General features: G+C 39.8%; 1 protein-coding gene across 3 annotated transcripts in view; it reads right to left on the bottom strand.

The window, feature by feature from the left end:
- The window catches only part of KIAA1328 (KIAA1328 ortholog), a 180,494-nt gene extending 167,181 nt beyond the window's left edge, over positions 1-13,313 (bottom strand). The window contains exons 1-3 of one of the 3 annotated variants that reach the window (XM_065740107.1): positions 13,263-13,313; positions 5,523-5,662; positions 976-1,070 (exon numbers count right to left, since the gene is read on the bottom strand). In XM_065740107.1, coding sequence (XP_065596179.1) covers positions 976-1,070; positions 5,523-5,662; positions 13,263-13,287 — 260 coding nt within the window. In that variant the 5' untranslated portion in view covers positions 13,288-13,313. Of the gene's footprint in view, positions 1-975; positions 1,071-5,522; positions 5,663-10,060; positions 10,089-13,238 lie in introns of those variants that run through there. The other 2 variants (XM_065740106.1, XM_065740108.1) reach the window with 2 other exon arrangements.
- Positions 13,314-13,494: the final 181 nt, after the last annotated feature.

Raw genomic sequence — 13,494 nt, 5'->3', positions numbered from 1 at the left:
CAGTAATGTTTGGCAATTATTGCACATATAAAATTTATGACAAAAAGTATTTCATTAATACTTGAGAACTTGCACTTTGTTCTAGCAAAATTTTGCAGCTAAACTCTGAGTGTGGACACTAACTTTTATCCCAGAGGACCTGAGATGATCTCATGAAGTTTACTCCTCTGGTATCATAATAAAGCTTGCCACAGTTTCAAGTGCTCCTCAGTTTTTACAGGCATCACATAAGAAGCAGATTCCCAGAGATTCTAAAGAATAAAGGACAGAAGGGAGGAAAAATAACTCCTCTCCCATTCAAATTTATCTTTGACATCATTTATCTTCATAAATGCAACTAGTACAGGAATGAAACTCAAAAACTTTTTGCTCAAAATGAGAAACTTCCATCACTATAGCTTCTCTTTCCAAAGAATAAGGAGAACATGAAGAAATTAAAGTAAAATTCTGCTCAATTAAGTTGGTAAAAAAGCTGAAAGCACAGTGGACTTTACTGCTCTACACATGCAGACATGATTATGTACAGCTTAGCATGTTTTAGTTACAAGATCAGTAATTCACCTTCAAAGTGAAGTTCCGTATACAAGTTTAATTCTGACAAAAAAGCATTACAGAATTTCATATCAATGAAGTTTTTTCTTCCAAAAGACAACATTCATAACATTTATAAATATATATAACATTTTTAAAGTACTGTTACAAGTAGTAAACAATACTCCAGGTCCTATGGTTATACTTAAATAGATGAACTACTGCAGAAAACTTTGGCTTCTGTTTTCCTCATGTTGAGGATATTTGGGGTCAGAAAACATGGAAAAACTGATCAGGTCGCTTCACTATTCATACCTCTTTCAGGAATAAAAATTACTTTATGCAAAAATTCAGTTCCATAATGTAGTTCTACATTACTTGATGTTAATTAGAAGAATGACTCTCCTTAAACATAATGCATTTTCAGGTGATGCTTATTCTCACCTGGCAAGTTCTTTAATTAAGTTTGCAATGCGTCTCTTGTCTTCAGGACATAAATCCTTTAAAGAAGCACTCTTCATTCCTCCTTCATTAGTGACCTGAAAATTGAAAGCCACATTTTAGAAAGTACTCTTTAAAAGAGAACAAGAATTTCATAAGACATTAAAAGTATTTTGAGACCTAATAATTAGAAGCTGAAAGTAGACAAATTCCAACTGGAAATAAAGTGCATATTTTTATCTGTAACTACAGTTCAGTGGAGTAAATTACCAAAATTGTGGAGAACTCCAAAAGACTTGAAACTTGTAAAATGCAGGATACTTTTTTCAATACTAAACATGCTGAATAAAGTTTAAAGACCTATGCTATTCCTTGATCTGTATCAGATAAAATGCAATAGACTTTCATGACTTGTCAGTCTAGTGAAGTGATATCCAAACCCAGGTTCAAACTTGATTTTATTGACATCCTGAAATACAGAGTAAGAAAATAACATTCTGATTTAGCATTTGTGAGCAAAGCATAAAAAACAGGAAACAATATGTGCAATATATTGTTAATAGGAGCCCTTATTTCATACAATTTTTTAATACACATAGCCCATTTTATGCCATTATCTTTTTTTTTTAAATCATTTATACGCTACCTTCTCAACTTACCATTCCTTCTCAAAAGGATAGCATATTCCAGTACTTCAGTACTTCTAGTGCACTCATTTATAACTGTTGAAAACTGCAGTATTTGTTATCAATGTCCACCAGAGGGCACATTGCTATTCATCTTTGCAATAGTTCTTTGCAGCGCCTGGTGACTGCTATTATTATCAATTCTGGGTGTTTTCAAGTGGGAAAAAAACTTCGGTCAAAATTGCTTTTATTCTCCAAAAACTTCTGACAGTTCTCCACTGCTAGTAATAAGCACAAAATAACAAGCCCAAGCTTCTGGCAAGTTTAAATATTTCCCCTTAGTCTTGTTTATTTTCAGTCCAGCCTTTTACAAACCTCTCTGAGCACATGCAGTGCTTAACATGAAATACAAGAAGGCAAACAAACACTTTGCAGCTTGGCCAAGTTAGCACAATACAGCACAGAACAACTTCTGAACATAGAAAGCAAACTCTGGGCTTATCTCCCCTCATTAGCAGTAATAGCAGCTGACCTACAAGCATCAGAGAGGAAGTGCCCCTTTCTGCTCTTAGCTAATTGCTTCTTGAACAGTGGTTTAAAACAAAGGACTATGCAGCTTCCAAAAGAGATGATGATTTTACAGTCTTGTTATATCCACCTGACTCTGCAAATACACTCTCATTTTAACTTCAAGATATTTTCCTTGAAAAAACAGAGTTTCAGAAGACAAATTACATTCTGGTGCTTTTCAGGTGGATTCCAGTTCCCTTCTCAAGCATATACCTTTTACTGTCACACAGAGAGAAAGTCTTAACATAACTGAACTTCAACTAAATGTACAGTTATAGGATGTTCATTTCCTATGTTGCAAACATCTGCAAATGATTTTTGTTCTTTTTTAGTTGACTGCTGATTGAATCTTTAAAAAAATAATAAATAAAGATATTTTTTATTCAAAAAAATGTCATAAGCTTGATGGCATTAATAAAGGATATTTTAACAGAACGTACTCAAGCTCTTCCCCAAATCCACATACATATTGTCAGACAAGTGGGCTTGTGAGAGGAAAAGCTGAAAAGTTAGTCTGTGCCTTTCAGTAACATCCATAGGTATGAATAATTCTTCTAAAGAATTCTTAAGGCAGGCTTGTACTCTAATACCTGTCATAGAATGGCTTATGTTGGAAGGGGCCTTAAAGCCCACCAAATTCCAACCCCCTGCCATGGGCTCAGTTGCCACCCACCAACCAGATCAGGCTGCCCATGTCCAAGAATGGGGCATCCACAACTTCTCAGGGTAACCTGTTCCAGTGCCTCACCACTCTCTGAGTAAATAATTTCTCAACATCTAATCTAAATTTCTCCTCCTTAAATTTAAAGCCATTCCTCTTTGTCCTATTACTAAGATCACATAAAAATTCATTTCCTCTCCAGTTTGTAAGCTCCCTTCTAGTACTGGAAGGCCACAATGAGGCTTCTTTGGAGTCTCCTCCTCTCCAGGCTGAACAAGCCCAGCTCCCTCTGCCTGTCTTCATAGAAGTGCTCCAGTCCTCTGAGCATCTTTCATGGCACTCCTCTGGACTTCTCCAACAGCCCTACATCCATCCTGTGCTGAGGACCCCAGACCTGAATGCAGTGCTCCAGACAGGGCCTCACATCGGCACAGAAGAGTGGGACAATCACTTCCCCAGCCTTGCTGGCTTCATTTCTCAAAATAAAACTGTGGAATTAAGCACAGCAACAGCTCCATCATAATCATAAAAACAAGATGATAAATGAGACAGATTCCAAGACTTTATTGACTCCTTTTTCAAGACATCTGTCCTTTCTACACACCAATACTATTTCATAACTCCATATTTTCTAGAGGAAATACACTGCATAAAGAAAATATTCTCATTTTATAAACCACATTTTGGAAGAGGACAATCTGCATGACAGAAGTAGACAAATTCTGTCAAACAGGAAGTAGGAAGACTGAAAATTATAATCAAGAACAGTTCACTTCTGATTCATTTAAACTAACAAAGAAACTCCAGAGCTAACAAGACCTTTCTGAAGTCTTCTCCAAAACTCTCAACTTATTATATTTAGTCAAGTCTACCTGGAAAAAGAAAAGGTAAGTAAATTATTTCTGCTAAGATTCAAAATGGACTGAAATCCAAACCATTCTCTCCAATAGACAATCCTGTTAAATCATAACAGTGGGCTACCTTCCTGTACCAAATACAAAGCGTGTCAAAATTAAGTGATTAAATCTCTCTAGACATGCATATAACCCTACACACGTCTGGAAGAAAATTACTTGTCTTATTCGTGAAAACTCTTTGCGAATAAACTTCGATAAACCTTCCTCTTCTGTAACGAGTAAAATGTATTTGTTCTGTTTGTTACAAGCAATTCAGGGTTTATCTTCAAAAGTTTCCATTAGGACTTTAAATGACATGAGTTAAAAAAAGAGTAAAAGCTCTGAACCTATTGTATCATCACTGCTGTAAAAGCACATCTAAATCTCAAATCAAGATTTGGTGTATTACATGTTTTATATAAAGAACAAAAAACATTTCTACTCCAGCAAGTTTCATCAGGAAAACAGTCGAATTTTTCTAAACAAGTATTGCTAGCAATGCAAAATTAAAATTAAAAAAAAAGTAGATTTTAAAGTGAGGTATGAAGACATCTATGATGCACGTGGCTTACAGATGCTCATTACAGAATGTTTCTACATAAAAACTGCACAATGGCAGCTCTTTGTGAAATTTTTCCACATGCCACTTAAGAACAATATCATTTGCAAACTGGAGGTATATACCAGCCTTCTAAAAGCAAGTACTGATAAAAAAAAGAGATAAACTATGAGGAGACCAGGAGCAGTCCTAAAAATGAATCCTAGTGCGTCATGAGGTAGAGGATAGAGCTGCTTAAGGATTCAAAAAGCAATGACAGTGTCAAACTAACAAGAAGATGTGATCTATCTTCACATTGGTTTTGAACATACATGAGAGGCACACAGCAATTAGTTAGCATCCAGATGACAGACATCTTACCCCATATGCAAAATAACATTTAATGCATGTTAATACAGCAGTGAACCAGAAGCAGTCAGAAGTTTTAGGAACTGTTAGGAAGTACAAAGATACCTCACATTAATAATTTAAAAAGTTACCCCAGATGATTACCAAGCAAGAAACTGAACAGCATTTAAATGGCTTTCATAGTCAATATGCTGTCCAACTCTTGTTATAAAAATGGCATTGCTCAATAATTTTCCAAATATTGCAAGATACCTTACAATACAAAATAAACTTAAAAGGGAAAACCCACTGCTTTGAAACTTGTAACACTTTTAACTATAGGAAAAGTGTTCATTATCACAGGAGTAAATGAGACAATTCACTGCACCAATGAACGATATTATCAACTGATTACATTACTCCTGTTACTCTGATGCATTTTAATTTTTATTGTCAAAAATTGAAAGCGATTTTACCTTGTTACATGAGCAACCACAACAACAGGTCTCTGAAAAGAATATTACAGGTGTTGCTTCTAAAAGCTAAAACTAGTCCAATGAAGCTACTCAGTCTTTTCAGACAGAAATACTACCTGTATGTTTGACAAGTAACATATAGATTAGGGGCTACTCAAAGCTGCTCTCTCCTTCTACACATCCATTTTACATAGCACCGGTTGCATAACACTTAACACAAATCAGCACGTTCAGCTTTTGTTCTCTTTTAGATAGCAAGCTACCCAAGTGGAAAACTAATTTTTGCCAGCAGGTCACAGTGCAAGTGGGCAAAAAATTCAAGTCTGCAAGAACAATAGCTCTCTACAACCGTTCAGAAGTTTTCAGTCTAAAGATTTTCTGACATTTTTCCACTACGTGCACTCTGAACAGCAAGAAAAATTTGCCTTTACTGACCTGATGTCCTGTCAGATCTCCTCTGCTTCTAGCAGGATCCATGGAAACAGAAGAAACAGCTACAGGCACCTTCAGCACAGTTTCACCTTTATGACATTTTGGTAAATACCTTGTTCTTAAATTTCCTTTTTCAGACACTCCTGTAGATGAAGGACAAACAGAACACAAATTGTGAAGTCAAAAGAGACCTTTCTTTAGCACCTGTTTCTGAAAAGAATGAAAATTCAGTATTTGTTTGCAGCTTCCCCCAGCGTCTCACTCCATACAAAATTCTGTCATGATGAGCACATTAGAAGTAAAAAGGAAATGCATGGTATTGAACAGCACACACACACATGAATATGGAAGCAAATTCTGAAACATGTACTTTCTCTTCTGAGATTCAATGCAAAAACCTATAGTTAAGATTCAAAAGCATAAAACCAACTGCTGTTTTGACATTCAAAGACAAATATGAACCAAAGAGAAGTAGCACTGCTAAAAATACAATCTCTGTGACAAAAATGCACATTTTTTCTGTTATATAGCCTGCCTACTAATTGCTCAGACTAACTGTTCCTCTCAAGACCACACATATGTGTGAGGTAACACTGCAGGGCACACTCTACAGATCTTGCCATACATGGAACTAGTCTGCTCCTACTAATAGTTACAGCATTAGAGTAATGAAAATCTTCATGGTGCAATCATAAAGTGTCAACACTGACCCTAAAACCTCAAGCCACATGAGAGCCAGAAGCCTGAAAGATCAGGTCTTCATTGCTAAGAAGTGCAAAAAATTTAGAACAAAAAATACTGAATTTATACTAGGAAGTTACTTTCTTCGGGTAAGGAAATTTAGAAGGGAGACAACAGTTCAAGTTAAATAACTAAACTAACAAGCTTCAACATGTTCATGCTTGGACACAAGGGAAAACAATGTTTCTCACATCCTCCTCACAAAGACAGAAGTGGAAAAGTATCACACAAAGTCATCATTTCCAGCGTTTTGAATCACCGCTTTTTTTCTAGGACACATTGTATAACATCACCTGGCTTGAACTATGCCATTTAAAAAAGACACAGATTGGTTCAAAAGCAATGTCTCCTATTTAATTCCATGGAAACTGCAACAGATACAAAGAGCACAATAACACTATTTGATAGAGCAAATTCTCATCTATAGAACACTGTTTGTCAGCATAGCCAGAACCAGAAAGTCTGCATTTTTTCCAGCAATGAACAAGAGCCTGCATGCCATGATTGTAAACATTTGCACCAATGGACGTCAAAGTCACTGCCACCACTGCAGAAATGCACTATGCACTGCCCCACGGTGTTCTTATTCACGCTTTGGTCTCCATAAATGTTCAGCAATCATCAATGAATGTCAATGGGTGACATTTTTTCCACATGAAGGAATTCAATGGCACACCTTTGCTACATATGCACTTCCGTGTCAGATTACATTTTGTCAGACTGCCCCTATTCTGGCATCTGTCACATGGCAACAAAACAACAGAATATTGGTGGAAAGGTTCAGTCTCTACTGCCATACCACCAGCCTCTGCCTCTGACATCGTAGGCCAAGTTAATAAAACCAAAGGGATTACTTTCAGAACAAATCTCACATACTCGGAGATTTTTAATAAAACAGTTGTTGTCCTATATTATTTTGAAGAGCAATCATTCCACTCCAAGCCCAGAAAACAGGATCACTAGAAGTTTGTAACTCCTGGACACTTGTACATATACTCAACTTTACTAGAGTTGATCAATCACAGTCGTGTTTTCAGGATTTGGTGTCACTGCAAAAGTTGTCTTTATATTCAAAAACAACTTAGAAATTTGTTAAAAAGAGACTATAAGCACTTATCTATTCCTTGGGGATGTACACAACTATGCACTGTGTAAGTTAAGGTCAAGAGAACTAAGAACAGAACAATTTCAGTTTTTCTTAACACAATGAATCTTCATTCATGACCCAAAAATTTTGGAGTTCAAGATCCCTAAGGTGTCAAAGCAAGTGCTCAACAAGCTTGCTGTTCTAGACTTCAGGAGGGCAGACTTCAAACTCTTAGGGAACTGTTTGGCAGAGTGACATGGAATAGAGCTGTTCCCCTGGAAGGAAGAGGGGCCCAAGAAAGTTGGTTAGTATCCAAAGACCATCTCCTCCAAGCCCAGAAGTAGTGCATCCCAAGAAAAAGAAGGCTGGCAAAGTTGCCAGGACTCCTCCATGGATCAACAAGGAGCTCATGGACGTACTTAAGCACAAAAGAAAGTGTATAGGGAGTGGAACCAGAAACAGGTTACCTGGGAGGACTGCAAAGAAGTTGTCTGAGCAGCCAGGGATCAGGTTAGGAAAGCTAAAACCCAGGCAGAATTAAATCTAGCCAGGGACATCAAATGAAACAAGAAGAAATTCTGCAGGTCTATCAGTGATCAAAGGAAGGCCTGGAAAGATGTTGTGCTCACTCTGGAAGGAAATTGTACACCTTATCACAAGGGATACAGAGAAAGCTGAGGCTCTCAATGACTTCTTGGCTCAGCCTTCACCGATAAGGGCTCTAGCCACACTGCACAAGCTGCACTAAGAACTGGGAGAAGGAAGATCTGCCTGCTATACATGAAGATCAGGTTTGCGACCACCTAAAAAATGTGAAGGTACACAAGTCCATGGGTCCTGATGAGATCCATCCACAGGTTCTGAGGGAACTGGCAGAAGAAGTTGCCAAGTTGCAATCCATCATATTGTAAAGGTCACTGCAGTCTGGTGAAGTTCCCACTGATTTGGAAAGGAAAAACATAACACTCATTTTCAAGAAAGGAAAAAAAGAATATCCAGAGAACTACAGACCAGTCAGTCTCACCTCTGCATCTGGCAAGATCATAGAGCAGATTCTCCTGAAGGCCCTTCTAAGGCATGTGGCAAATAAAGATGAGGCAATTGGAGGTAACCAATATGGCTTTACCAACGGCAAGTCATGCCTGGCAAACCTGCTGGCCTTCTATGATGGAGTTACAGCATCAGGAGATAAAGGAATAGCAACTGATGTCATCTACACAGACTTGTGCAAAGGTTTTAACAGGAAAACAACCTGGTCACCAAATTGGAGAAAAAAGGGATATGATAGAAGGACTGCTGCCTGGATAAGGAACTCGCTGGATGGTCACACTGAGAGAGTTGAGTCAATGGCTCAATGCCCAAATGGAGACCAGTGACAAGCGACATTCCCCATGGACAGACACTGAAACCAGTGCTATTTAACATTCTGAAAGTGACACGGACACCATGATGAAGTGCACACTTAGCAGGTTTGAGGACAACACCAAGGTGAAAGGTGCATTTCACACATTAGTGGGAAGGGATGCCATCCAGACAGACCTGGACATGCTTAAGAGCTGGGCCCATGCCAACCTCGTGAAGTTCAACATGGACAAGTGCAAGATCCTGTACCTGGGTCAGAGCAAAGCGCAGACACAGATTGGGTGCAGAATGGCTTGAGAGCAGCCCCGAGGAAAAAGGATTTGCAAGTGTTGATTGAGGAAAGATTCAACATGAGGCAGCAGTTGTGCTCTTGCAGTCCAGAAGGCCAACTATTCTGGGTTACATCAAGAGAAGCATGAGCAGCAAGTTAAGGCAGGAGCTGCTGACCCTCTATTCCATTCTTGTGAGACCCCACCTGGAATACTGTGTCCAGTTCTGGAGTTCCCAGCACAGGAAGGACGTGGAATTGTTGGAGCAGGTCCAAAGGAAAGCCACAAAGATGGTCAGAGGGCTGGAGCATCTCTGCTGTGCAGACAGGCTGAGACAGCTGGGACTCTTCAGCCTGGAGAAGAGAAGGCTCCAAGGAGACCTTACAGCAGCAGCCTTCTGCTACCTGAAAGGGGCCTACAGGAAAGCTGAGGAGGGACTTTTTTATAAGGGCAGGTAGCAACAGGATGAGAGGGAATGGTTTGAAACTGGAAGAGGGTAGATTTAGACTCCAGATGAGGAAGGAATTCTTTACAGTGAGGGTGGTGAGACACTGGAACATATTGCACAGGGAGGCTGTGGACACCCCCTCCCTGCAAGCATTCATAGCCAGGCTGGATGGGACTGTGAGCAACCCGGTCTAGTGGGAGGTGTCACTGCTATAGCAGGGGGTTGGAACTAAATGGTCTTGAAGTTTCTTTCCAACACAAATCATTACGTAATTCTATGTCTCATTTTAACTGTTCCCTTCAAAATTTAAAAAAGATCTGAGAACCTCTAATGCTTCAACATGCACTGGAGACCACATTAAAAATTTAGCTTACCTTATGGATTGAAAACATCGTGATGTACATGCAATAGAATGAATTCCCCTGAAGCTGTTTATCTTATACCACATGCTTATCCAAGCGGAAGAGCATAAGTCCTCTGCTATAATCTTGTACGTCACATTATAAACTAAAGTATTTCTGATGAATCTATGCCTTACACACTTATGTACACAAACTACATATCTGGAAAAACACTGCAAAGTTTAGCATTAACAGGAAAGAAAACTTTGTTTACTGCTATTATAAGGTCATACTTGAAACATACACCATTGGCTGTTCTTGGTCAGACACTGCATGTAGCTTTGTTAAATGTAATAAATAAAAAAGGCAGCCAACTATAACAACAAGTATTTTGCCTTTAATTTTATCAGGAGATTGATAAGTAAACAAATCAAGAGAACTTTGAAAGCACCAGACGGAAGAAAAACTTGATTAGAAAGGAAATAACTAAATAAGAACACACAGTAATTGCTAAAAGAAAAATAGCTACTTGTCCTTCACTATACAATTACTTTAGATAGTAAAGGTTATCTTCCCAGTCACCTTCAAGAAACATCCCAGGGACCAGTTCTAGTTATGAGAGCAATTACTAAGATAATGAAGTTATAATATATTAAAATCTGAGCAGGTTTTCATTTTATTACTAATCCCTTGATATGTAAGGAAGAAAAACTTCCAGAATAGCCCATGTTTGTACAGCAATGCAATGCTATATTTTGTACAGCATATTCTAAGAAATGTAAATGAGGATAAAGCAAAGAAAAAAAAAATTCTGGGGAAGTTGGTCATTCTCATCTGACAATCACATGGCAAGCACCAGTCAAAAGTCTGAGGACTTGCTCTCTTAAGCAGGATGAAGAGTTGCTCAGAAACCATTTCTAAAAGTAAGCTGTCTAAATTTAGAGCTTTAACTATTAATTTAGTTGACTGCAGAAAACACTCGAAAATTCGCAGAAGACCTGTCACCATGTATTTGTGCTATGCTAGCAGTCACTGAACCTGCAACCTTGCCTACTAGAAATCACTACAGATAGGACTCAACACAATTCAGGGAAGGGTGTAAACTACAGAATCTTCCTTAAAGCAACAGTCACATTTAGCTGGAAGTGCAGGTTTTTATTCCTACATAAATTACTAACATCACATCGAAGTGTAAAACAAAAGCTGAGGGTACACAGTTCTTCTCCACTAACATTTTGGTTTTTACTCTTTTTCTTTCCTCAGCTTTAAAAGTTTGGCTCATTTAACTCAATTGCTTAGTTTCTGTATTGTTTACAGATAAGTTAAGGTTCTGTACAGTTATCTTTGCACAATCAAGTCAAACTGTAAAATTACTCAAGCTAACCTATGCTAACTATCACTCAAAAACTTATTAGGCTGTCACGTGGCATAGAAAATAGAAAACAGCACCTTTGATCTCACTCTGGATAGGAACTTCAATTCAGTTAGTCCTCACTATCCATCACACCATGGATAGTTGGCATACTGGAAGGGCTTCATCACATACTCCACTTTATAGTGGAGTAGAGCTTTCTGATCAACATTATTGCTTATAAACAATTATCTCTCATCATATTAGACCATTTTGAGAATAGCTTCATCTCATACTGGTGTCAGTAGTCTCTCTATAAGGGCTGAAAGCACTTCTGTGCTCACCCATAAGCTGCAGCCTGCTCCCTGTCACAGCACAATGTGGGGTCATGCCATGAACCATATGAGAAAGCTGAATCAACTCTAAAAGTAAAGCACCATGTTTCCTCTTTCCAAAAATCACCAAGGCAGATCAAGTCCCAGCCTGGGTAACAGCCAAGACCAAACAGCTGTGTCAGCGAAACTATGACAGCAGTCTGCAGGATACCAAAGAGATCTTCAATTCATACTGCTACTAGAAACAACAAACTTCAGCATAGGCAATTTATTTCTCAGCTGACATATGGTTAATCTGCGTCAACAACACATCTGTAGAAAAAAACAGATTTGCCTAAACAAACCGGGTTTTTTAAGTTTGTCACCCATACTGGCACCATTGTAGATAGATACCTAATAGTGGGATGAAAAAAAACAGACAAAGCTGATGCTGTTTCTCCCCAAGTCATCAGAACCATTCTCCCATAAAAGTTTGCTACTTAAGTGTATTAGATTAAACCAGAGTCAGATCAGACTTTCTTAATTAATGTGACTGAAAATTGTCACAAGCAGGCCCAAGATCCCTGACTCAGAGTGAAAGACTGGGGACATTACGAGCATCAACCATCTAGAACTAATTTCACTGGCATATGCCTCTCAAGATTCCTAATGGGCTGACTGTGAATGTTATAACCCTGCTGGAACCACAGCTAATGCTCAAGGGAACAGTAGCTTTCCTACAGCAAGCTAGAGACACTCAACAGTGCAGCACACTGGGAGTCTGCCTTGCTAGGCAGCATCTTTTTGGCAATTACAGATAAAAGTTCTGTTTTCCTAGGCTCATAAATCAACACTGCCATATCTCCCAAGACCTAACCTCCTCTCTTCTTTAAAAGCATCCACCATATTATTTATTCCTGGGATTTACCTATTTCAGTGCACTTAACCTTTTCTAAGATTGGAAGCAACACTATCCACTTGCAAAAAAACCATATAACAGAAGATTCTTTGGAATATCTTGATACACAAGAGCACTCCTATTCTGTTCACTGGACAGACTGTGTATAGCCATTGGAGATAACCTGTTACCCTAGTAATTAATTGTTAAAAGTACACATATACAGTAAATGCAATTGCATCAACTTTTCCACAGCTAAACTGAGCGGTAACACTGCAGCAACAAATCTGATAGGAAACAGAAAAAGTTACACCTTTTTTTTTTTTTTTTAAGAGCACATATTGGAAATCTTCCAAGGTTTATAACAAAAGTGCCCCCTAACCAGCTCTTTGGGTGGCTGGCCCAATCCACTTGCGCATTATTTTTGAGAGTGTGCAATCAAACATAAATACAAGAGCACGCACGCATACCTTTCTTCTGAATCACCTTTGGCTCTTGGTAGAATCTCACCCTCAGCGCCAGCAACTGCAATGCCTCAAGTCCCTCTGGCTACAGCTAAATCGTCAGCTACTAAGTTTCCACCGGGCTAGACCTCCTGTCATGTCCCAAGCTTCCAACTCAGCCCTGCGAGTGGAAACATCGTTGCCAACTCTTTCAGGATGCCTCAGCCCCAGGCCGTCTTCCCTGCAGGACCGACTCGGGGTCGCTCCCCACACTCCGCGCCTCTTCTCAGGACGAGCCCCACATAATCGTCTGCACCCCCAGACCTCCTCCGCGAGGGCCACAGCCCCCTCGCGCCCCACCCCAAAAGCATCAGCACCGTCCGCCTCCTGCACGGCGCAGACCCCGCGCAGCCACCCCCTACCGCAGCCGCCCGCGCCCGCCCGCAGCCCGCGGATGGATACTACCCCGGCTCCAATACACATCCCCACCCGGCTCAGGGGCCTCCTCCGCCATCTTGAAACAACCGCCACTCCCAGAGTGCCCCCCGCCGCCCCCCCAGTGCTCGGCGTCCATTGGCTGCCCGTGCCGCCTTCGCCCCGCCGCGCCGCTGCGTGCGGGCGGGCGGAAGAGGGGTGCATTATGGGAGCAGTAGTCCGGCGGGCGTTGCTCCGGCTGCAAGCCGTCTGCTCAAAGGACTACAACTCCCAGCGCACCCCGCGG

This window comes from Cyrtonyx montezumae, unplaced genomic scaffold (genome assembly GCF_038088225.1).
Source record: "Cyrtonyx montezumae isolate F1298 unplaced genomic scaffold, pur_monq_1.0 scaffold_25, whole genome shotgun sequence".
Lineage (NCBI taxonomy): Eukaryota > Metazoa > Chordata > Aves > Galliformes > Odontophoridae > Cyrtonyx > Cyrtonyx montezumae.
This window is presented reverse-complemented; position numbering and strand designations above follow the sequence as displayed.